Raw genomic sequence first — 21,806 nt, forward strand, 5'->3', positions numbered from 1 at the left:
TTCCTCTTCTTCCTCTTCTTCTTCCTCTTCCTCTTCTTCTTCAATTAATTTCTTTTTCTTTTTCTTTTTCTTTGATATATTATGAGAATTATTTAGTTGAAGTTGTTTCTTCTTTAAAAGGATTATTTTCATCATCATCTGCAAATAATTTTGAAGTACTAGTATTATCAATTGCACCACTACCATAGGTATTTTCGACATAGGTGCCTATCAATAGACCTTTTGTAAATCTTCTCCATCTCGCTATGATTTCTTCTCTTTGTTTCTTTTCTTCTTTTTCATTTCGAATTTGTTGATCTTGTATCCAAGCTTCAGTCAATGTCTTTGCATTTTCCTTTGCCACGACGACACCTTCAATCTTTGGGTGAGGTCTTCTACCCCAATTCTCCCATCCAACCAAGGCTGGACCAACCGATATATTTAGTTTACGAGCAATACGCATTAGACCACCCATCTTTAGATGAACGCCACCAATTGGTATCATTTCAGGTTTGAATAGATAAACATTGCCAAAAGAGTTTGTTGGCACCAATCCATTTTTAATGATTGGTTGTTGATAAACCATGGTTTGCCATTCTCCAAACAACATGGCAGTAGGTGAAGATCCAGATTTACCCTTTACCACTTTAACTGGTTGTTCACCTTCCATAATCATTCTACCTGCTTGAATCCATTTATCTGGTACATGTAATACCTTTACCGATGACCGATGATATATAAAACTATCTTTAAATTTACCAATTGATTTTGCATTTGGTTCTAAACTTGAATATTTTGGTATATCTTTTTCTAATATATATCTATAAAAAATTAAAATAAAATAAAATTAATAAATAAATTAAATAAATATATTTTGTTTTCTAAATATATTTACAAAGGATGAGATTTAAAAGCAGAAAAACTAGTTGGAAAGTTTTCAGATTTGATTTCTTTGTCTCTAATTAATTGTTGATCAAATTTATCTGCATTGTCTTGAATATTCATATTGGTATTATTCTTTTTATCGTTGTCTTTGGTTTCTTGTTTTTCCAATAAATCAGTCCACCAAGATAGTTGAGCATTTGGTAGTCTTTTGATATGTGATACAACCACATTGTTTGTATATTTTGATGTAATATCTTTAAATTGATTATTATTAAAAGATACTACATAACCAAACGGACAGTTCTGTGGTTCCATCAATTGGGGCTGATCTATTCTATTATTAATTATATCAACCGATATCCATTTGTTTTGATTTATATCCAATATTTCAATCCAATAACCAACTATTTTTAAATCTGATTCTTCTACTTCAACTGTTATAGGATTATTATTATTATTCTTTTTTTCATCCTTTTTTTCTTTTGTTTTTTTAACTTTTTTCTTTTTTTCTTTTAGTTTCCTCTTCACTATCACTTTTGTCACTACTACTAGAATCATCAACAGTAATACTTTTTCTTTTCTTTATCAATTTCTTTTTTGGTGAAATGGTTGGAGCTGATTTTGATCTTTGAATTGCTTTTTGTCTAGAGGTTACTTTTAAAGGTGGTGTATAATCACTTTCAATATCTGATTCTGATAAATCTGATTCCTCTTCCTCTTCCTGTTGTTTCTTTGGGGAAGAAGATTTCTTTGGGGATTGTTTTTTTTTAATCTTTTCTGGTGCAGAAGTTGATCTTTTTAAAGTTGGTGATAGAGATGATTGTAATTTTTTTTGTTTGGTTGGTGTTTCAGGTGTTGCAAGTGGTGGATTAATAAAAGTAACCATTCTACATGTTAATCCAATTAATTGACAAACTATATAAAATATTTGAATATAACCATATGATGATAATATTCTATTTTTTAATTGCGATATTAAAAAATCAAATAATATATTTCTAGATTGATTATTTCTATTATTATTATTACTATCATTATCAACATCTATAACTTCTTTCTTTTTGTTATTATTATTATTATTATTATTATTTGGATCATTTTTTGATAATTTATCCAATTGTTGATCTAATTTATATTGTTTTCTAAACCATTGAATTGTATCACTAATCATTTCGTTAAAGTTGACAGTAGTGTTTGTTTTCTTTTTTCTTGATCCATTCTCTTTTTGTTGTTGCTGTTGTGATTGAAATGAATCAACCAATTGATAGATATCTTGTGGAATGGATGAAAAAACCAATGATTTTATCATATCATCTTCGAGTGTAGTAAGAGTATGTTTAAAGTTTAGAATAAAACATAATAATACTGATTTGTGTAGATTCATAATCTTTAGTTTTTGATGTTTTGAATATCTAACTTGATTTGAACTTGCTCTCTTTTTCTTTGTTGTATCAATTTCAATTGAACTATAAATTAAATAGTTGTAAATATGAATTCAAAAGGTTTGAATCAATCAATCTATCAACATACATATCCATTAAACCATCATCCAAGTCCATATTATTAGATGATATATTGGGTGATAAACTTGATTGATTAGTTGAAGTAGTAGATGTCGTAGTAGAAGTAGTAGATAAACCAATATTCTCTCCAAATGGATTGTCGCTATCCAATTCTTGTGTTTCCCCGTCTTGACCAAATTCTATATTCACATTAACACCATTATTATTGTTATCTTCTCCTCCTCCAACTATAATTACAAAGATTAGTAAAAAAAAAACAAAAAGATAATAATCTCTTCTTCTTTTGAGTAAAATACAAACCTTGATCCCATTCTATATCATCGTATGATTGATCATCGCCATCATCTTTATCATTTTCATTTGTTGTGTTGTTATGATCTTGTTCTTGTTCTTGTTCAATGATCACTTCTTCAAAGATGATATCATCATCTTGACTGTCGTTCATTCTTTGTGTGCACAACACATAAACGAATTATTCATTCATTGTTGAAAAAGTCGAAAATGTGGTACGAGTCAGATGCTTGACAGGCTCTCAATTTCTTGGAAATCGAGTACTCTTCCTAAAAGCTTAATTAATTTTTTTTTTTGTTTTTATATTCTATAGAGTTAGTAAAATATTGGTAATCAAATATATTTGATTTGATTTCCCTATACCGTTATATTTTTTATTATTATTATTATTATTCTTATTTTTTATAATCCCTTATTGTAAATAAATTCCTTTATAATATTTCCATTTTTATCTTTTAAATCTCTGAATTGTGGTTCCAAGTCAGAGGCAGATATACTTGACTCTTGTGGGAACATGGCAATAGCAGCTGGAAGAGAAGAGTTGAAAATGGCAGCAATCACAGCAAGATTGATTGGCATTTTAGCGAGTGGATACTTTTTAATAAAACTAATTTTTTCGACGACGCTCATCACCATTGGTGGAAGTAAAAGTGCTGGGAATGATGTGGCTGCACGTGATGCTGCTACCTTTAAAACTGCCTCCTTTCCTGCAACTGCACTCTTTCCATAAATATTTCCATCTTTATCTTTAATATCAATTCCAGTACTACAAGTTTGAATAATAATAATAATAATAATAATAATTAATTAATATCCAATCAATCAATGTCTTTTTTTAAAAAAGAAATGGGGGGAGGAGACAACAACTTACATCATTTCATTACTTCTCATAACCAATACATTTGCAATACCGGCTGTTGTAACTGCTGTAAATGGTACCAACTATTAAATTGAATTAAATTAAATTGAATTAATTAATATTATGGTTGTTTGTTTGGAAGTTTGATATTTGATTTGATTGTTTGTTTGATACATTACCATTCTAATACCATTATGAATAGAAAGATTATTAATTTTTAATTTATCTACAGCTTTACCTAAACCGACAGCTAGAGAACATGAAATACCGACGGCTGTGAGATAGGCAGTAGCTACTTGTTGGTTTGACATTGCATTGCTAGCATTTCTATTGGCATGGTTCAATGCGATATTGTATGATTGATTGATCCATTGCCAAAAGATGGTGGTACCAATCGATGGATTGGGTAGAATCAAGCCAGCACAAATGATAACATTGATCGGTAGGAATGAACACATTCTAAATGGTAATGGAATGGTCTCACCTGTATCTGGATGCACTGTAGCATCAATCACCTTTTTGGCTTTCCACAATGACTCTGATTCAACCTTTGCATCTATCGATCCCTTTTTAAACTTTTCCATCAATTCCTTTGCTTTTTGTAAATCAACTTGTGAAACAAACATTGATCTAGATTGATTGCAATTAGAGGTTAGTCATATGTGACTTTCAATTGAAACAAACTCTTCAGAGAGATCTAGTTGTATAATAACAAGAGAATGATATCATTGTTGTTTTGTGTATCTGTAATTCACCTTACCTTGGATCAGTTACATCTCTAAAGTTTTGGAATCTACCCATGAATGTATTATTATTGAATCTACCAGAGTCTAGAGAGAGAGAGAGAGAGAGAAAGAGAGAGAAGCAGCATAGCATCATAGTCATATGATAGATAATAATAGATAAGAATTGTTGTTTAGTTAGTAACAACGTTTAAAGATATTGATTGAACTGTCTCTTCCTCTCCTCTTCTCTTCTCTTCTTTAGACTACTTACGGCCATCGAATAGTGGTATATCAGACATTTTACTAGAGACTGTTGATGTATTATTATTATTACTGCTGTTACTGTTATTTGTTGATGTGTTTAAATTGATGGATGGTTGTTCCATTGTACAATGACTCTAATACCGAATAAAACGACAACGAAAACAGACAGAGAACTGAGTGAATGATGCGGTGAATAGTGATGGAGATCACGTCGTCGATGAGGAACAGCGTTGTGCACGAAAATTGGTTGAAAAAGTCAAACGACGAGTCAATTTCGAGTTTGAATGCTCTCTTGAATAAAAATGAATAAAAATAATAAATAAATATTCTAAAAGCTAAAAACAAATAAATAAAAAAGGGTAATGTGATTATATGTATCTAATGTATGATCGTTTGGTAAATTGTTTGAAATTTTTTGAAATTGAATGCAAGCAAGCATTGTTTGAAAAATAATAACAAACAACAACCAGGTAGGGAAATTTCAATGGTGATATTTTAATTTAATTTTTTTTCGGATGGGATAGTCGGGTGCACCCTCTGCCCACCACTTTAAACAACACTCAGCATGATACAACCAATAGATTAAAAAAGATTAAAAGAGATTTGATAGATGACAAATTTAAAAATCAATCATTATTATTTTGAATGATTTAATTATTGAATTATTTATTTAATAATGATTTTGACATTAATTGAGGATTATCATTATAAATTCTATAAAGTGTATTAATTAATTCATCCTTTGAAAATGAATTTAAAATACCTTTAACATTTTGTAGAGTAATTGGTTCTGAAGGAGTTGTTGAACTATTTGGACTCTTTGTCAAAGATGGATTAGAAATAAACCAATTTCTAACTGCATGTCCAAGTGCTGATATATGCTAATAATAAATAATAAATAGGAAAAGATTCTATAAATTAATATTAATACTTTCTATTTTATTTATTTATTTTACATACCTTACAAGGTTGATGAGATTCTCTAAATTGATCACATTCACATAGACCTTTGAATCTTTGGTTATTGACGTTTGGATCAAACTCTATTTTAACGAGTGTGTAGTCATCTGGACCATTACACACTGACCCACTAGCTTGATTCTTTCCAACCATTGATAATTGGCATTGACCATCTTCATACAACCACAAACCCTTGTCAAAACAAGCTTCTCCAGTATAGGTTAATATATCTTGTTTGGCTAATTTATCCATTCTTCCCTTGCTATTGTTGTTGTTATTTAGTTTGTTATATATTTATTACCAAAACTCCGAAATGATATTATTTAACAGTCATTGAATCCAATAAAACACAGTTCTTCAATTTCAATTGTAGATCTAGTACCATTTTCAAAATTCAATTTCCTAATTTATCGTCGTCACTCACTACCCCCTTCAACTCTAACCAACCAATAAATATGTTGTTTTAACAACAGTCACCACTTTTTTTTTCTTTTGACAAAGTAATTGCAATTCAGTTCTTGCTTGAAGCAACCACTACTACTATTGGAATATTTAATATTTGTAGGGGCTGACTTGGCTGTATCTCTTTTTAAAATTGAACCATTCGAAGACAATAAAAATCTACCAACTTTTAAAAAAAGAATAAAATTAAAAGCTTCTCTTTTGCAAGGGTGCATTGCTTTCCCCAACCCATGCATGTAACCGAATATCAGCTGATTTTTTTAGTGTCTCTTTCGTCAACCCCAAATTTGTTCTGTTTAATTTATTTTATAACAACAGTCCCATCCACATACACATACACACGTTTTGTATATCTTTTTATTGAACTGCATCATCTTTTATTATTCATTATTTATTATTCAAACAACAAACTTAACCTAACTCAAACTCACTAGTACTACTACATATATATAAATACAAAGATAACACATTGTACAATATACAACTCATATATAAATAAATAATATATTATTACAATCATTATGGAGGCAAATAATTCAATCAAAGATTATAGTAAATTCTATGGAAGTTATGCAAAGTTGAGAAAACCATCACCCATTAGAGAACTCTTTAAATATACTGTTGATCCTTCAATTGTATGTATCACACACACACACAATTGATTGTGATCATTTTGTTTATTGACATTGCGATGTTTCTGTTTCTGGTTTCTTTTTAGATATCATTAGGAGGAGGACTACCAAATCCAAATGCATTTCCATTCAAGAAAATCACGGTTGAATTAAAGGATGGTGAACCATTGGAGATTCAAGGTGATGATCTATCAAATGCACTTCAATACACACAGACTTATGGTCTTCCAAAATTCACAGCCTGGCTTAAAAACCTTCAAATACGCAACCACAAACTGCCAGCTGCCGACAACAAAGAGAGACCATGGAATGTAGGCGTGACTTCTGGTAGTCAAGAAGGTCTTGCTTTGGTTTTCAGTAGTTTATTGGATCAAGGTGATTCCATCATTATTGAATCACCAACTTATTCGTATGTCGTCAAACCTTAAAAAAAACAAACAAGATGTTTTAAATATTAATTATTCATTGATTTTTTTTTTTTATGTTTAGAGGTACACTATCAATTTTAGGACCAATGGGATTAAATATGGCAGGTATTCAAGTTGATAAAAATGGAATGATACCATCGCTGTTGGAAAATGTACTTGAAAATTGGGATACTTTGTATCCAGGAAAACGATTCCCAAAGTTGATTTATACCATTCCAACCGGTCAGAACCCATCAGGTTGCAGTATGACAGTCGAACGAAAGAGAACGATTTACAAACTTTGCTCAAAGTATGATTTGTTGATTTTGGAAGACGATCCATACTTTTATCTTCAATTTGAAATGTCCGAAGAGGACAAGGCTGAGGGATTGGTAGTCGAGCCAGGTCAACCCATCTTGGGCGTATCTTTCTTGTCGATGGATACGGACCAGCGTGTCATCCGTTTCGACTCGCTAAGCAAGATATTGTCGAGTGGTTTGCGTATTGGGTTTGTCACGGGTCCATTCAAGTTGCTAGAGGTCATGCAAAACGCACAACAAGCTAGTACATTGCATGCTAGCGGTGTATCTCAGACAATCGCTTTGTCACTCTTGCAAAAATGGGGAATCGACGGATTCCACCAACATATTGTCAAGGTGCAAGCATTCTACAGAGAGCGACGTGCCGTCTTTTTAGGCCATGTAGAGACGCATCTCAAGGGGCTCGTCGAATACGTGTCGCCGTCAGCCGGTATGTTTGTATGGTTCCGTGTGCTCAATACCGACGACACCTACCAAATGATCACATCCAAAGCCATCGAGAAAAAGGTTGTCCTCGTGCCAGGCATTGCCTTTGACCCAAACCCCGAAGTCAACCTAGTGTCTCCCTATGTTCGTGCCTCCTTTTCAATTGCAACCGACGAACAAATGGAAGAGGCTTGTAAAAGATTTGCTTCCCTTTTACAAAATTAATAAATAATAAATAATAATAATAAATCCCCAACATTGAATGTGTGGGTGATATTAATATAAATATTTATATAATATTAATTTTTACACGTAATCAAGATGAATGAACATAAAAAAAAAAATACAGAGTTGGGAATCTAAAAAAAAAAAAAAGTAGGAAGAAAAGATTTTGTTTTTTGAAAAGGTGTTTGTCGGATAAAAAAAAACAAAATCTTTTAATTTAAATTATTATTATTTTTTTGTTTTTTTTTTTTAGATTTCGCTTACTGCTACAGTTTTTTTTGAAACTCCCTCCTCTTTTAAATCAAAATATCATTATTATTGGTATTCACTTTTTTCTTTTACCACCCACCTCACTCTACTCCTTGAATTTTATTCTCTTCTCCCTATACAATCATTGCATAGCAGCTACACCCACACACATCAAAGAATAAGAGAGAGGAGTCATCACACACCACCAATTTAGCCAACAACAACAAAATATTTTGACAGCAAGGACAACAAACAAGATTATATTATAATATAATTAATATATATTCATCTATCCATCCCCATCATCATTCACTATTTATTTCATTTCATTTATAAAGTACAAAGAGAAATAATAATTATAATTATATAAATAGATTTCAGAGGAGAAAAATGAAGAATGCATTAAAGTTTATCAATTTAACAACTAATCCTTTAAAGATTAGATTAAAGCCAGTAGTATATGAAGCTGATGAAGCTGGAATAGCATCAAATCCCTCACCGGTAGCTGTAAAGGTAAAATACAAACAAATCCATAATACCTGGTATTGGAGCCCATTTGACTGACTTTTATTTTATTTTTTATTTTTTTTTTCTCTCCATCAACAGGAGTATAGAAGAAGAAATATGTTTGGAAGAGGAAAATATTATACTTCTTAAATGGTTATTTGATAAATAAGTTTCAATTCCAAAGAAACAAATTGAGAAACAAACAAATCAAGACTCTTTCAAAACAAAAAAAACAACAAAAAATAGTCCAAAGTACTTCTTCCATTTTACTTCAAGTGTAATCCCGATTCATGGGGCGGACGGACGGTTCCTTTCTTTTTAGGTCATTCCATTCAGCGCTGGGCATGTCATGACCTACCCCATCCTTTCGCGATATTAAAAAAGTTTTCTTTTAGAATTTTCCAAGTTGCCCCCGCACACACCCCTGGTCACAGTGGTGAACAAAAAGTCCCAAACATCATTCATTCACATCATTATTAATCGATTTAATAATAGATAATTCCCTCCAACTATTATCCCTCCCTTTTCAAAAACAATAAATGATCATCTTGTAAATAATTTTATGATTTGTTATTTTTTAAATGTACATTTGATTTATTTAATTTAATTTATTTATTTAATTTTAATTTTAATTTTGATTTTATTCAATTAACCATTTCAAATCATTTGAACTACATAAATCACAATCTCTTTCTTTAGCCATTTTCCAATTATCAGATTGGTTATTATTCTTTTCACGTAGCTGTACAATTTTCTCTTCAATTGTATTCTTGATGATAAAACGATGAATATAACATTCCTTTTGTTGACCAAATCGATGGATACGGTTGATGGCTTGTGCTTCGACAGCAGGATTCAATAATGGTTCGACAATGAATACATGAGTGGCTTCGATAATATTTAGACCATTGGCACCTCTTTTAGTTGGTAAAAGTAGTACTTGAATGGTTGGATCTTTTCTAAACAATGCCACAGATGCTTGGAATTGTTGTCCACCCTTATCACCTCTTTCAAACACAATTCCATTCTCTGCCAATGCCCTAGATACAATTTCCAATACCTCTGACCATTGTGAAAAAAGAATTACTTTTTGTAATGGATCTTTATCAAAAATACAAAGTAATGTCAATACAACAGATTCAATCTTTGTACCATATGATCCTTTTACTATAATATTTGTTATCTCTTCTTCTTCTTGTTGATTCTCTTGACCATTATCATTATTATTATTATTATTATTTTCATCTTTGTTTGTTGTTGTTGTTCCATTACTAATATAAGATAATTCTTCAATATTGACTCTAGTTCTACAAATTGGGCATTGAATTGTTTTAGCATTTGGTACTCTTTCAATCATAAACATGACGCATTCATAACAAAAAGAGTGTCCACAAAACATCAATACCACTTCAGATCCAGCATGTCCAAGTTTCTCTTGACATACTGCACAAATCTCTGGTTCTTCTTCTTCTTCCTCCTCTGTAGTAGCAGTTGTAGTTGTTGTTGAAGTAGTTGTAGTACTAGTACTAGTACTAGTAATAATAGAATCCTTATCAATCATTTCATTTGATTTTAATAATTCTTGATTCTTTTTTTTCTTTTCAGAATCAACCTTTGATTTTGATTTCTTTAGATTGCGTAGATAATTTAATTGACTGTACAAGTTTTTAAAGTTATCATGGGTATTCTTTTTTTGATTGACCAAACGCTCGATAAATGAATCCAATTCAATTGGTCTAATCGTAAAACTTTCTTCATATTCATCCAATATTTCACCATGATGTCTTAATCTAAATCTATTTTGAGCACTATTCACCTCATCATAAGAATTTAATAAATCTTTGGATGATGAATATAAATCTCTTGCACTTCTAATTTCCTTTTTCATTGCATCAAATAATTTAATATGTTCCGTTCCTTCATCAGATAAATCAGAATCAACAGATTTAACTAAACGAGCCAATAATTTAAGAGTAATTTCAACCTCTGAATCTACTATACTAGTTGTTTTTTCATCGACCGTAAGAAAGGTTAAATCAAATGAATCATCATCTTGACGACCTTGTTGTTTTCTCAGTCTATCCATATCTTCTGCCAAACTAGTTCTGTTTCTTGATCTTTTTGTTGCAGCTTGTCGTTCACGATCTTGTGTCTCGTCATCGTCGCCGCCACCAATACCATCGCCACCACCCATATTTTTAGATGAATACATTCTTTCTTGATAGGCAATCATGTAGCCTCTGACTGTACAATGGCTGCATTGTCCACCACCCTTTTTCGTTCGAATGGTTCGACAGTACCCACAATGAATGGATTTGAGTACTTGTTCATTGGTAAACTCTGTCTTTGCAATCGACTGCATATTCTTTATCATTTTAAGACGATCTTGGAATAAATCTTGGATATAGGTTGACAAGATAAACGTCAATCCATTGAGATCTCTGTATCGGTTGAATACTATGTGTTTGGCGTTTTTAAACACCTGTGGTTGTGTCAATTCAGATGTAATCTTTTGCATCAACTTTGACTTTTCATCAGAAGTGCTAGAGAGTGCTTCGAGTGCTTCCGACCACCACTCTCGTTTTTTCGAACGTTTATCATAATCGTCGAGCATTGTTTCCACCTTGGTATGTGATTCCTGGTAGACGTCCAGGTCTTTGGTTACCTCTGCCACACGTCTGACCTGTTGTGTACGTTTAATCTCCTCTGCTTCGGCTGCATAGTCGTCGTCACGGGTCGTATGTATCGTCAGTTTTTTGAGTGACACGAGGTACCCCAGTTGATACAGTGAGTGCAGTTGATAGAACCAATCGATCTTGTACAAGTGCTGGTTGCTCTCGAGAAGGTTCAGCGACTCTCTATAGAGCGTCGCAGCATCGTCAAATTGGTTGCGAATGATGTGCGTCGCAGCCAAGCAGTTGATGCAATACACCAAGTCACGCTGTGCGTTTTTACACTCGACTGACGCATTTTCAATGAGACGGTCGAGTAATTCATCCATTGTCATTGTATTCTTTTGTAGGTTTCGGGCATTACCAAACTCCTTGTTACCAACTTGTGGATGTTGAGATATCTTTCTCAATATCAAAAGGGGGTGCAAGATCTTTGTAATCTCTGAACTGCTCGCAGTTGTCTGACCACGTGTATATTTGTTAAAGAGTAGACGTGCCTGCTGGCTGCACTCTTCTGCCATCTTTTTATAGTATACTCGCTCGACCACTGAAAAGTTTAATAGTTTGGTATCCTTGTCATGTTGAGGTGGCAGTCCCAGTTCGTCAGCCACTCGTTCCTTTGTATTTCGCAGCATGATCGATTTGGCAAGACGTGGAAAGTACTCCTTATTATTGTTTCCACCATTATTGTTGTAATTATTGGCAATAAAATGTTTCCACCAAAATTTCGAATCAAATGGCTCGAAATGAAGAAACTGAACCAGTGCAAAGAGATCGTCTAGTCCACGTTGGATGATTGTGCCAGACAATCCCCAGCTATGTACACGAGACAGAGCAGTGGCCATCAACAACGATTTCGATGATGTCGACTCGACCATTTGCACTTCGTCAAGACACACCCTCCACCAGCGTACCGACAACAATGGGCTTTTGGGTGCTTCCAACTTTGAGAATCGTAACTTTGTATGTGTGCTAGGTGGATCAATACAATGTGACTCACCACTCAGCACATCATACGTCGTCAACACAATATCATACGATGCCAAGTCCCATGGTCCAACATTATCCTTGTAAATACCAGAATACTCGTACACTTTTAATCCTTTGGTATGTTTTTCAATCTCTTCTTTCCATTGTGCAAAAATGGGTGATGGTGCCACAATCAATGTTGTCTTGCATTCTATCATTGTGTTTCTTGACCAATATCTATTATTATTATTATTTTGATTATTTTGATTATTTTGTTTTTGATTTCTTCTATCAAGATAAGCTTGATATAATTTTCGTTTAGTGTCACTACAATAGTTGCAAAAGTAAAGGTCTTTACTTGATTTGTATCTTGTACCAACACATGAAACATTTTGCCATCTTTCACAACTATCGCATTGTACCCACAGACCAAACCCATGATCTGCTTCATTTCTTTGACAAATACATGCTATAATATCACCATTTTGTGATATATATTCCATAATGGCAGCTGGTTTTTCTGGTTCCTCTTCAGAGTCTGACTCTAATTTCATTTCCTCTTTATCATCAATTTGTTTTGGTAAATCCTTTTGATTGTTTTGATTGGCCAATAATAATCCCAAAAACTCTACTGTTTTACCAATACCTGGTTCATCAGCCAAGATACCTCCACGAATAGGTACTTTAGATGTTAAAAGAACAGGTGATCGTGACAGTCTTCCAGTATATTCGTTAAAATAAAATACAACTGATGATGATTGGTTGTCATCAGTTTGAATTGATATTCTTCTCCAAAATGGATGAATCGATTGATCTTTTGTTGTTGTTGGTGCAGATGATGAGATATCAATATCTGGTGATAATTCTCTATTGAGCATCCAAGAAACAGTTTTTAATTGATATTTCTTTAATGTTGATAACATTCCTTTACCACTCAACTCTTGTTGACTATACTCTTGTAGATCGTCAGTTGGAACAATTTGATCATAAATATGTTTTGGATTAAATTCTTCCACTTGATTCAACTCTTTTGTTAAATCATCATTTAATATCATCATCATTTCTTCATCTTGTAATTCATCTTCCACTACTTCAAATTGGTCAATATCCATTGATGACATAATGGATGATGGTTGAGTAGTAGTAGTAGTACTGGTTGTAGAAGTTGAAGTGGTAGAGGTTGTTGAAGTTTCCAAATTTAAATTGGAGGATGATTGTAATGAAGGAGTTGCAGATAATGAAGAAGTGGATGGAGTAGACATATTATCAATATCAATTGGATCATCATGACCATCCAAAGATTGAGTTTGTGATTGATCTACTACCGATTCATTTCTTAGGAAATAATTGACAATACTTTTAAATGCCTTGTTTTGTTTCTTTTGATTACCAACTTGACATGGATCTTCAATCTCTTCAAATGACTTTTCAATTAAATATACTTGAATTGACATATTTAAATGTTGATTATTATTATTATTATTATTATTATTATTATTATTATTATTATTATTATTTTGATTTTGATTGTTATAGGTAAATAAACATTGTATAAAATGATTATTATAAAGGTATAATATATCATTAATCACTTGATCTTTGCATTGAATGATAACATTTTCAAAGAGTCTATTGTTATTATATTGATTTACAATAAATCCCATAGTACTTCTTTCCTGTGTTTGCTCAGGATTAATATAAAGATATAGATTTTGATTATAATTAACTATAGTACAATAAAATAAATTTAGTTAATAATGATATCATTATAGTTATAATCAAAATAAAACAACATACAATTATTTGGAATAGGATCATGAGAGTAAATAGTGATATCACCAATTAAAATTGAACTATCTGGTTTGGTCAATGGTTCATTTGGTTTGACAATATAGCCAGTCAATAACTTTCTACTTGTTAATTTCCATTTAGCTGTTTTATCATTTAAATTGAATGGTGATGTTGATGATCTCTTTAACTTTGTTTTACTAGTAGTAGTTGTTTGTTGTTTCTTCTTTGTAGTAGGAGGAGTAGTAGTATTACTACTTTCATCTTCCAAATCAATAATTTCAATATCATTATTTGTTGTAGATGTTGATGTTGATGATGTTGTAACTTGTCGTTGTTGTTCAACAACATCTTCAATATCTCTACTACTCGATTGATGTCTTTTTAAAAGTGTAACCTCTTCCTCTTCTTCTTCATCCTCTACCATCCCCACTTGTTGTTGTGGTTGTACATCATTTCCTTGCAACACCTCTTCTTCATCATCTTGATTATCAAGAGTAGGCTTGACTTTCTTTTGACTAGTCCAACTTTGTTGAGCTTGTTTGGTGATGGTCAACTTTTTAGGAGGAGCTGATTTTCTCTTTCTACGATCACTCGATGATGAGGGTGTAGTATCATTGTTTGTATGATCACCATTACTCTGTTGTTGTGTCTCTACATTACTATTTTCTTTTAGTTCTTTCTCTTTCTCTTGTTGATTATTATTATATTCTATGTCTGCTTCCATTGAAAGAGATATAGATTCACGCAAATCGAGTCGTGTGTGAACAAATTAAATTAAATATTTGTTTTTTACTTTTTTGTGCTGCGGAAAAGAAATAAATTAAAATATTAATATAAATAAATAATAAAGGAAATAGAATAGTTGATGGGATTGACCAATGTCAATATTGATTTAATTTATCATTACCCATTGGTAATTAATAATAATAATATAGGGGGAGGGTTGGTTTATTATGGTATTTTGTTGATTATTATACAATGGTGATAGATTGTTGGTTGACGGTTCTTACAATGTTTAAAGATACGATTTGATTTGATATCAAACTCTTTTAATTATACTGATAGTGATATAATCTAATAAAGATATTTCGAAATAAATATCAAATCTCTACTTGTATCAATAATTGCCAAACAAATCTGGTCAACAACTTTCTTCTTTTTTTTTTTCTTGGTTCTTATTACTACTACTACAATGATGTTGTTATTATCTGTTATTATTATTATTATTGCTACTGGATGGGAAAAAAGTCATTGATCTAATTAACAATCATTATTTTGTCCACTTGAATTGTTGTCAAAATTATGGGATGACGGGGGAGATGATGACGAAGAGGATGATGATTGAATCATTTCAATATCAGCAGTGCTGCTGGGTGGGCAATTGCCCATTAACTCATCAACCAAATTAGAGGACGATGATGGTTTTGTGGTGGGTGTTGTCGCAGCAGAGGATGATGAAGTGACAGTTCCCAGTGTTGAGCTGTTTGATGATGAAGAAGATGATGGAGCCGATTCTAAATGTACACTACCAATGGGGATAGGAAGAGGTTCAGAAGGGAGTGGTAGGGGTATGCCAGAGAGGGGTTGTGGTTTGAATAGACTCAGTTTAGATGATTCTTCGAGGAATACTGATCGGTGAAGGTGATGATGACTCGTTGACATCAACATGGGCGAGCCAATAGGTGTGCTGTTACCCGATACAGTTGTGCTTCCATTGCTCTCAGTGTCGCTCGAATTTGAAAAACCAGATATAAATGGGTCTCCAATCGAAGGAGATGACGTTAATGACGATGAAGATGATGTCAAATTGCTTCTTCCACTACCAATACTACTGTTACTTTCGCCCAATAAACTTTTAAGTTTGAATCCCAATTTAAATGCTTCTGCTACTCTTTTTTCCATATTACTACTGTTGATGTTGTTGTTGTTGTTGCTGCTGTTATTATCAAATGATAATGATGGTGAAATGATTGGTGATAATCTGTTACTACTATTGTCATATTCATCCTCTTCAGGATTAAAACTGGGGTATCGAGAGAGTGGTTGACGGAACGATGCTGACCTGCTACTGATACCATGGCCTCGTAGACTATTACTGCCGCTACTACTACTATGTGCATGTCGTCGCTTCAAAGAGTGAAACGATGAAGTTATATCCAATGGTTTGGATGGTAACAATTCCTCACTGTTTCTTCTAATATGCTTTGCAACATGAATTGGATTATCATTCCAATTTAAATTATTATTATTATTATCTTGTGTTGTTGTTGTTGAAGAGGATGATGATGATGATGATGATGATGATGATGAGGATGAGGATGATGGTAACAATGTCATTGAGTGTTTTAATGAAGAGGAAGAAGAGGATGAAGATTGTGATTGATGATCAGGAAATAAACTTGATTGTGGTGGTTTGATGCTAAGGGTTATATCTTTTTCCTTTTCCATTTCTCTTGCAGTACCGCTACTTGTAGCACCACCCTCTTCCCTCGATTTATAGAGTTGAACAAATTGTTTTGGCGTCAATGCTCGAACAGGCTTGTATGTTACATTGGTAGTGCGTCCATTTTGATGGACACTCCCATTTATGCTGTTAGTGTTGCCCGACGCCAACTGCACAAGTTGTGACTGAGCAGTGTTGTTGGAGAGCGATAGGTTGATGAATTTGACCAAACTGGCAATCTTTTTTTGTGACCGTTCTCTCTTTTCTTCATTGTGTATAAAACTGTTAAATGAATTGATAAAATAGTCGTCTTTGTTTGATTCATCTTGGTATTGTGGCCATACAAAAAAGTGTTGTGTGTTTTGTCCTCCACCACCACCAACACTACTCTTTCCAGTAATGATTTGATTCGCTCTTTCATTTGATGATTCAGTCGATGATGTTGATGATGATGAGTTGGTTTCACCACTACCACCATTACTACTAACTTGACCATTCATATTAAATTTAAAATAAAACATTCTGTCATTTGTAAATTGTTTATCAACTTTTAATAAATCAACTTCATTATATGATAATACATATGACTAAGGTAAAGTAGAGAAAGAAAGAAGAAAGATATATATATTAGATATATAGATGATTATTAAGATATCCAATATGATTCTACATACATTATCAATTTTCATTGTTGATAGATTTCTCCAAATCAAATGGAAATGCACTATTCCCACTTTTAAAAGTGCAATGACACCCTTTTGTGGAAATGGTACAACTAGATTATTTTTATATTCACATTTACCTGCTGGAAATTCCATTAATATTTTCTAGAATTGATAATATTAGTTAGTTTGTACCAAAAGTAAGATATATTTGTTTTTTGTCAATGTACATACACTATTTTTGTACAAAAACAACATTTCTCTATGTGCATTTAAATGTAGAGATGGTTGTTGTGATGGAGGTGGTGATGTTGATGATGATGATGTTGAAGTTGTTGTCGTAGTAGTTGTTAAACTTTTACTATTACTGTTATTTTTATATTTTTCTTGATTCTCTATTTGACTATCATCAACCATATTTGATTCAGTATCCATTTTATCAAAATGCTTATTATTAGAAGGAGGAGGGGGAGGAGGTGGAATATCAACAGGTTTTCTTTGTATGGTTAGATCTAGTACAATATTGTATTTTGATTTTGGAGAATAATATCTAGACTCTATTGCTGACTTTTTACATATACCATTGCTCACAATCGATGGACCACGACCAACACTACCTGGCGTTGGTACCAGTTGATGTTGATGATGGTGATGTTTAGTGGTTTCCTTTGGTAGTGGGAACGTTCTTCTATAGACAATGATCCAATGTAATTTTAAAAGATTTTGTACAATCAATGTATTCATACCATTAGCCTCAATAAAATGTGTATAACTAATAAAGATAAAGTTTAATTAATATCTAATTTAATTCATTTGTTTGTTCTATATAATTATAAATACCAAGGATTTTCAAATATATTTGCCGATTGATACAAAGCATTCATAACTTTCAAATCACTATCACCAAAATTAATGATTTCCAATGATATTTGATTAGAGAACAAATCCAATCCTTCCTTTTTCATGTCGTCTTCACTACAATAAATAAGAGAGAGTAACTTGATTAGTATCTTTTACCTCTTTTGTCTAGAAAATTCTACAAACATACGTTGCTCTGGTTGGACTTCCGGAAAAGATGATCAACTTTTTGATATAGTTGGGAGAGTCTCTTTTCTTGAACAAAAGATGAGCCAATGTTAGAGAATCTACTATATTACAATTATGACCCAAACCAATTTTCTTTAAACTTGAACAAGATGTATTCTCTTTTGATAAAACACTATGTACTTTTGGGCTGTGATTGAAAGGTGAAAGGTGAAAGAGAGAGAGAAGAGTATAAGTGACTCCATCTTGTTATATATATATACTAAAATAACATACTTTTCTCCAGCCATTGTTACGACATAGATCGTAAAGGGTAGACTCGCAGTCAACAAACAATTGAGTTGTTGAACCACTGCCATACACTGTGATGTCCAACGATCTGTTGGTGAATAATCTCCATTGATTGTGAATTTAGAGTTGTCCAAACTAAAGATATAGATAGATCATAGATAGATAGATAGATAGTAGATGTATGATATCATTATTAATTTGTCTTCTTGGTCAATAATAATAACCAAACATACCATATAGTGATTATAATCTCTTCATTCTTTTTCATTACTAGTACAATATATAGCCTGCCTTCTTATCTAAAAGAAGAAAGAAGAAGAAGAAGAGGAAAGAAGGAAGGTTGGGGGAGGGTGGGTAGGGAGGGTGGAGGGAGCGAGCGAGAAGGATAAAGTCTATGATTTCTTTCTTTATTTCACTCTCTCTCTTTTCTCTTTTGTCTTTATTATCTATCTCTCTATCTCTTGTGATCTATTATAGTAGTATCAAATTGATCAATAGATTTACTATGATGATGATGATGATGTGTAGGTTTTGGATGATGTTTGTATTAAATTTTGATGGAGGATCGCGACTCTTCATGTTTTTTTATTTTATTTTTTGACAAGAGAGAGCTCTCTTCTTTTTTTGGACATCAGAGTATCCTCTCAAATAAAGTATTAATGGTATAATATAATTTTTATCAGATAAAATATATTCATTATTTCAAACAACTTTCATTTTTCCTTTAGTTTGTTGTTTCCAACTTTATTATTAAAAATTATTTTTTTTAGTTTTATATTAGTTGACAACAAAATCCAATAACTAAACTAAAAATGGATAAATAAAGTTATAAAACTTTCTTTCAGTCATTAGATGTTTAAACAAAAAATTGGTGAAGTTTCTAAAATTTGGTGGTAGTGGTGTGAGAGGAGTGGAGTGTATACTAGGTTTTTAGTTTTATATGGAAAGAGGATCAAGGAATTATCATTGAAGAGCAAATACCACTAGTTAAAGTTACCACTACCACTACCACCTGGTTCAATGAACAATAAAAGTACTCTCAGATATAAATTTAAAAATCATATGAATTCTTGAAGCTGATTTATAAAACTAGTTTAATTAATTCTCATCTTTGCTTATAGTTATAGATAGTATTATTATTATTACTACTATTATTATTATTTGTATTCATTCACTTCATTTCAAAAGTATTCAAATCTTTGTTGAAAAAATGTATAGATTTTTAGCATTATTATTATTCCTTGTAATATCTCTTCGTCCATCTTATTCAATTGATTCGGCTGAATGTATGTATCCAACCAACTATTTATTTTTTGAAGATTCTTAATACTAATCATTTTATTTATTTATTTATTTATAGTATACTCCTTAAATAGAATTTCTCAACAATTTGAATATGGATGGAAATTTGATTATGATTCTTGCAATACTCCATCTACTCATTGGGAATGTAAAGATGGACATGTAACAAAGTTGGATTTACCATCACCTGGATTTGCCATTGCATTGCCACAAGTTGAAGATATCAAATACCTTACAGACATCAAGTTGGGTGAACATATCTACATTCAACATTATATTTGGTACCATTTTTCAAAGTTGAACCTTACTTCATTGTTTGTATTCCCAACCGTTCATCCACCCTTTTCCACAATATACTAATTATTTTTACTTTAAACTTTGTAGAGAATGTAAAGGTGAATGTGTTGGATCTTTACCAGATGATTGGGCAAAATTATTACCAAAATCATTATTGAAAATGTATGATTTATAATCAAATAATGGATATAATACATTCTAACACCACTATTTATTATTATTATTATTTAATTATTTATAGTACAATGGGATCTTTTATCATTCCAATTCCACATTCAATCTTCCAAACTGGTGTTAAAACCATTAAATTCCGTACTAGTTCAGGTTTTGTACCAAAATATCCAGGGTATGATTTAGATAGATATAATCATTCTTTTTTTTCTAATTCTTTTTTTTCTTTTTCTTTTTTCTTCTCTTTTTAGTGTAGCAGCATGTGAAAATCAAGGAGATGGTTTTAAATGGGCAACTACTGGGCCATTGTAAGTATATATAGGTTGAGAGAGAGAGAGAGAGAGAGAGAGAGAGAGAGAGAGAGAGAGAGAGAGAGAGAGAGAGAGAGAGAGAGAGAGAGAGACGAGCTGTAAATAATAATATTAATATTAATATTAATCCAATTTGTTTTGAAAAAAAACTAGAACTATTGAATTGGTAAAGGATTATCTCGCCAAGGATGGAGTGATGAAGATTAAGGAATATGATATTACCATGGGTAATGCAACTTGGAGAGTCGCACAAATGGGAGAGAGACAAGAAAAGTGTCTCAGAGGACCAAATGGATCTGAAAAGACCATCGAAGAGGAACCATACACTCAAGAATCCATCTCGAGTACTGGTGCTGCTCTTCCAAGTGAGGTAGCTGAACATAAAAAGCAGGATAATCCAGCATCCACCATCATGGCTCCCATCTACCTTTGTACCATTATCTTTTCATTTGCAATGATATTGGTTGGTCAATTTTAAATCTATCCATCTATCAATAGTAGTATTATTATCATCATTATAATTAATCCAAAAAAAAAAAAAAAAAACTTTTATCTTGAAACATTCGTTTGTTGGTTTGTTGGTTCATTCATCCATCCATTCATTCATCGTACAATATTAATGTGTAATAAATATTTATGATGTGGATAATAAATAATTCATTATTATCCCCCCAAAAAATACACCATCATCCATAGTTTGTTTTTGGTTGATTGATTGATTGATTCTTTATATATATACAATTGTTGTTTTGTTTGTGTCTATTCTATTCTTCTTTCTTATAGTCTCTACCAGGAACAGACTTTGCTTCCCATTTTGAAAGATCAATCTTTTTAGTCATTTTCTATAACAACAACAATACAATACAAGTGTTAATAATTCTCCTCTACAGTATTCTCTATCTCACTCTTTTATATATACTTCATATTCTTCTTCCAAGGTGGGAGTAGTCTTGTTTGGGTCACCTAAACTCTTTTGATCCCATCGTTCGTACTTGTGTTCCATGAAATGATGTAATGCAAAGAATGAAACTGCTGTTACTCCCAACATGGGAATAATAGTATACATCAAAGATGATCTAGATCCCTTTCTCATCTTTGTTTCTATATCTATCTATCTCTTTGTATCTCTTTTATATCTA

At 32.1% G+C, this 21,806-nt stretch overlaps 9 protein-coding genes across 9 annotated transcripts; 3 read left to right on the top strand and 6 right to left on the bottom strand.

The window, feature by feature from the left end:
• Positions 1-88: 88 nt before the first annotated feature.
• On the bottom strand, positions 89-2,832 carry rad4 (DNA repair protein Rad4 family protein; the record flags this gene model as incomplete). The annotated part of the gene is made up of 6 exons (XM_004363109.1): positions 89-800; positions 875-1,343; positions 1,393-1,779; positions 1,894-2,330; positions 2,395-2,614; positions 2,688-2,832. The coding sequence occupies 6 exons, from the start codon at positions 2,830-2,832 to the stop codon at positions 89-91; spliced, it is 2,370 nt and encodes a 789-aa protein (XP_004363166.1).
• A 248-nt stretch (positions 2,833-3,080) lies between these two features.
• On the bottom strand, positions 3,081-4,648 carry sfxn (sideroflexin; the record flags this gene model as incomplete). Its single annotated transcript, XM_004363110.1, has 5 exons — positions 3,081-3,444; positions 3,550-3,620; positions 3,717-4,167; positions 4,298-4,367; positions 4,534-4,648. The coding sequence occupies 5 exons, from the start codon at positions 4,646-4,648 to the stop codon at positions 3,081-3,083; spliced, it is 1,071 nt and encodes a 356-aa protein (XP_004363167.1).
• A 540-nt stretch (positions 4,649-5,188) lies between these two features.
• DFA_03566 (uncharacterized protein) lies at positions 5,189-5,738 on the bottom strand (the record flags this gene model as incomplete). Its single annotated transcript, XM_004363111.1, has 2 exons — positions 5,189-5,407; positions 5,487-5,738. The coding sequence occupies 2 exons, from the start codon at positions 5,736-5,738 to the stop codon at positions 5,189-5,191; spliced, it is 471 nt and encodes a 156-aa protein (XP_004363168.1).
• A 731-nt stretch (positions 5,739-6,469) lies between these two features.
• On the top strand, positions 6,470-7,958 carry DFA_03567 (uncharacterized protein; the record flags this gene model as incomplete). The annotated part of the gene is made up of 3 exons (XM_004363112.1): positions 6,470-6,583; positions 6,667-6,989; positions 7,070-7,958. 3 exons carry the CDS (start codon positions 6,470-6,472, stop codon positions 7,956-7,958), a joined length of 1,326 nt encoding a protein of 441 aa, XP_004363169.1.
• A 639-nt stretch (positions 7,959-8,597) lies between these two features.
• On the top strand, positions 8,598-9,194 carry DFA_03568 (uncharacterized protein; the record flags this gene model as incomplete). Its single annotated transcript, XM_004363113.1, has 2 exons — positions 8,598-8,720; positions 8,991-9,194. 2 exons carry the CDS (start codon positions 8,598-8,600, stop codon positions 9,192-9,194), a joined length of 327 nt encoding a protein of 108 aa, XP_004363170.1.
• A 160-nt stretch (positions 9,195-9,354) lies between these two features.
• DFA_03569 (SNF2-related domain-containing protein) lies at positions 9,355-14,870 on the bottom strand (the record flags this gene model as incomplete). Its single annotated transcript, XM_004363114.1, has 2 exons — positions 9,355-14,081; positions 14,153-14,870. The coding sequence occupies 2 exons, from the start codon at positions 14,868-14,870 to the stop codon at positions 9,355-9,357; spliced, it is 5,445 nt and encodes a 1,814-aa protein (XP_004363171.1).
• A 536-nt stretch (positions 14,871-15,406) lies between these two features.
• DFA_03570 (uncharacterized protein) lies at positions 15,407-18,854 on the bottom strand (the record flags this gene model as incomplete). Its single annotated transcript, XM_004363115.1, has 8 exons — positions 15,407-16,684; positions 16,934-17,176; positions 17,264-17,416; positions 17,486-18,023; positions 18,092-18,226; positions 18,300-18,540; positions 18,630-18,721; positions 18,820-18,854. 8 exons carry the CDS (start codon positions 18,852-18,854, stop codon positions 15,407-15,409), a joined length of 2,715 nt encoding a protein of 904 aa, XP_004363172.1.
• A 942-nt stretch (positions 18,855-19,796) lies between these two features.
• On the top strand, positions 19,797-21,145 carry DFA_03571 (uncharacterized protein; the record flags this gene model as incomplete). The annotated part of the gene is made up of 6 exons (XM_004363116.1): positions 19,797-19,872; positions 19,947-20,202; positions 20,273-20,347; positions 20,427-20,531; positions 20,608-20,664; positions 20,821-21,145. 6 exons carry the CDS (start codon positions 19,797-19,799, stop codon positions 21,143-21,145), a joined length of 894 nt encoding a protein of 297 aa, XP_004363173.1.
• A 286-nt stretch (positions 21,146-21,431) lies between these two features.
• On the bottom strand, positions 21,432-21,760 carry DFA_03572 (uncharacterized protein; the record flags this gene model as incomplete). The annotated part of the gene is made up of 2 exons (XM_004363117.1): positions 21,432-21,509; positions 21,587-21,760. 2 exons carry the CDS (start codon positions 21,758-21,760, stop codon positions 21,432-21,434), a joined length of 252 nt encoding a protein of 83 aa, XP_004363174.1.
• Between the last annotated feature and the right edge of the window lie 46 nt (positions 21,761-21,806).

The sequence above is a fragment of the Cavenderia fasciculata genome (assembly GCF_000203815.1).
Source record: "Cavenderia fasciculata unplaced genomic scaffold Scf_Dfasci-G-b-205a01.r1-3, whole genome shotgun sequence".
Taxonomy (NCBI): Eukaryota; Evosea; class Eumycetozoa; order Acytosteliales; family Cavenderiaceae; genus Cavenderia; species Cavenderia fasciculata.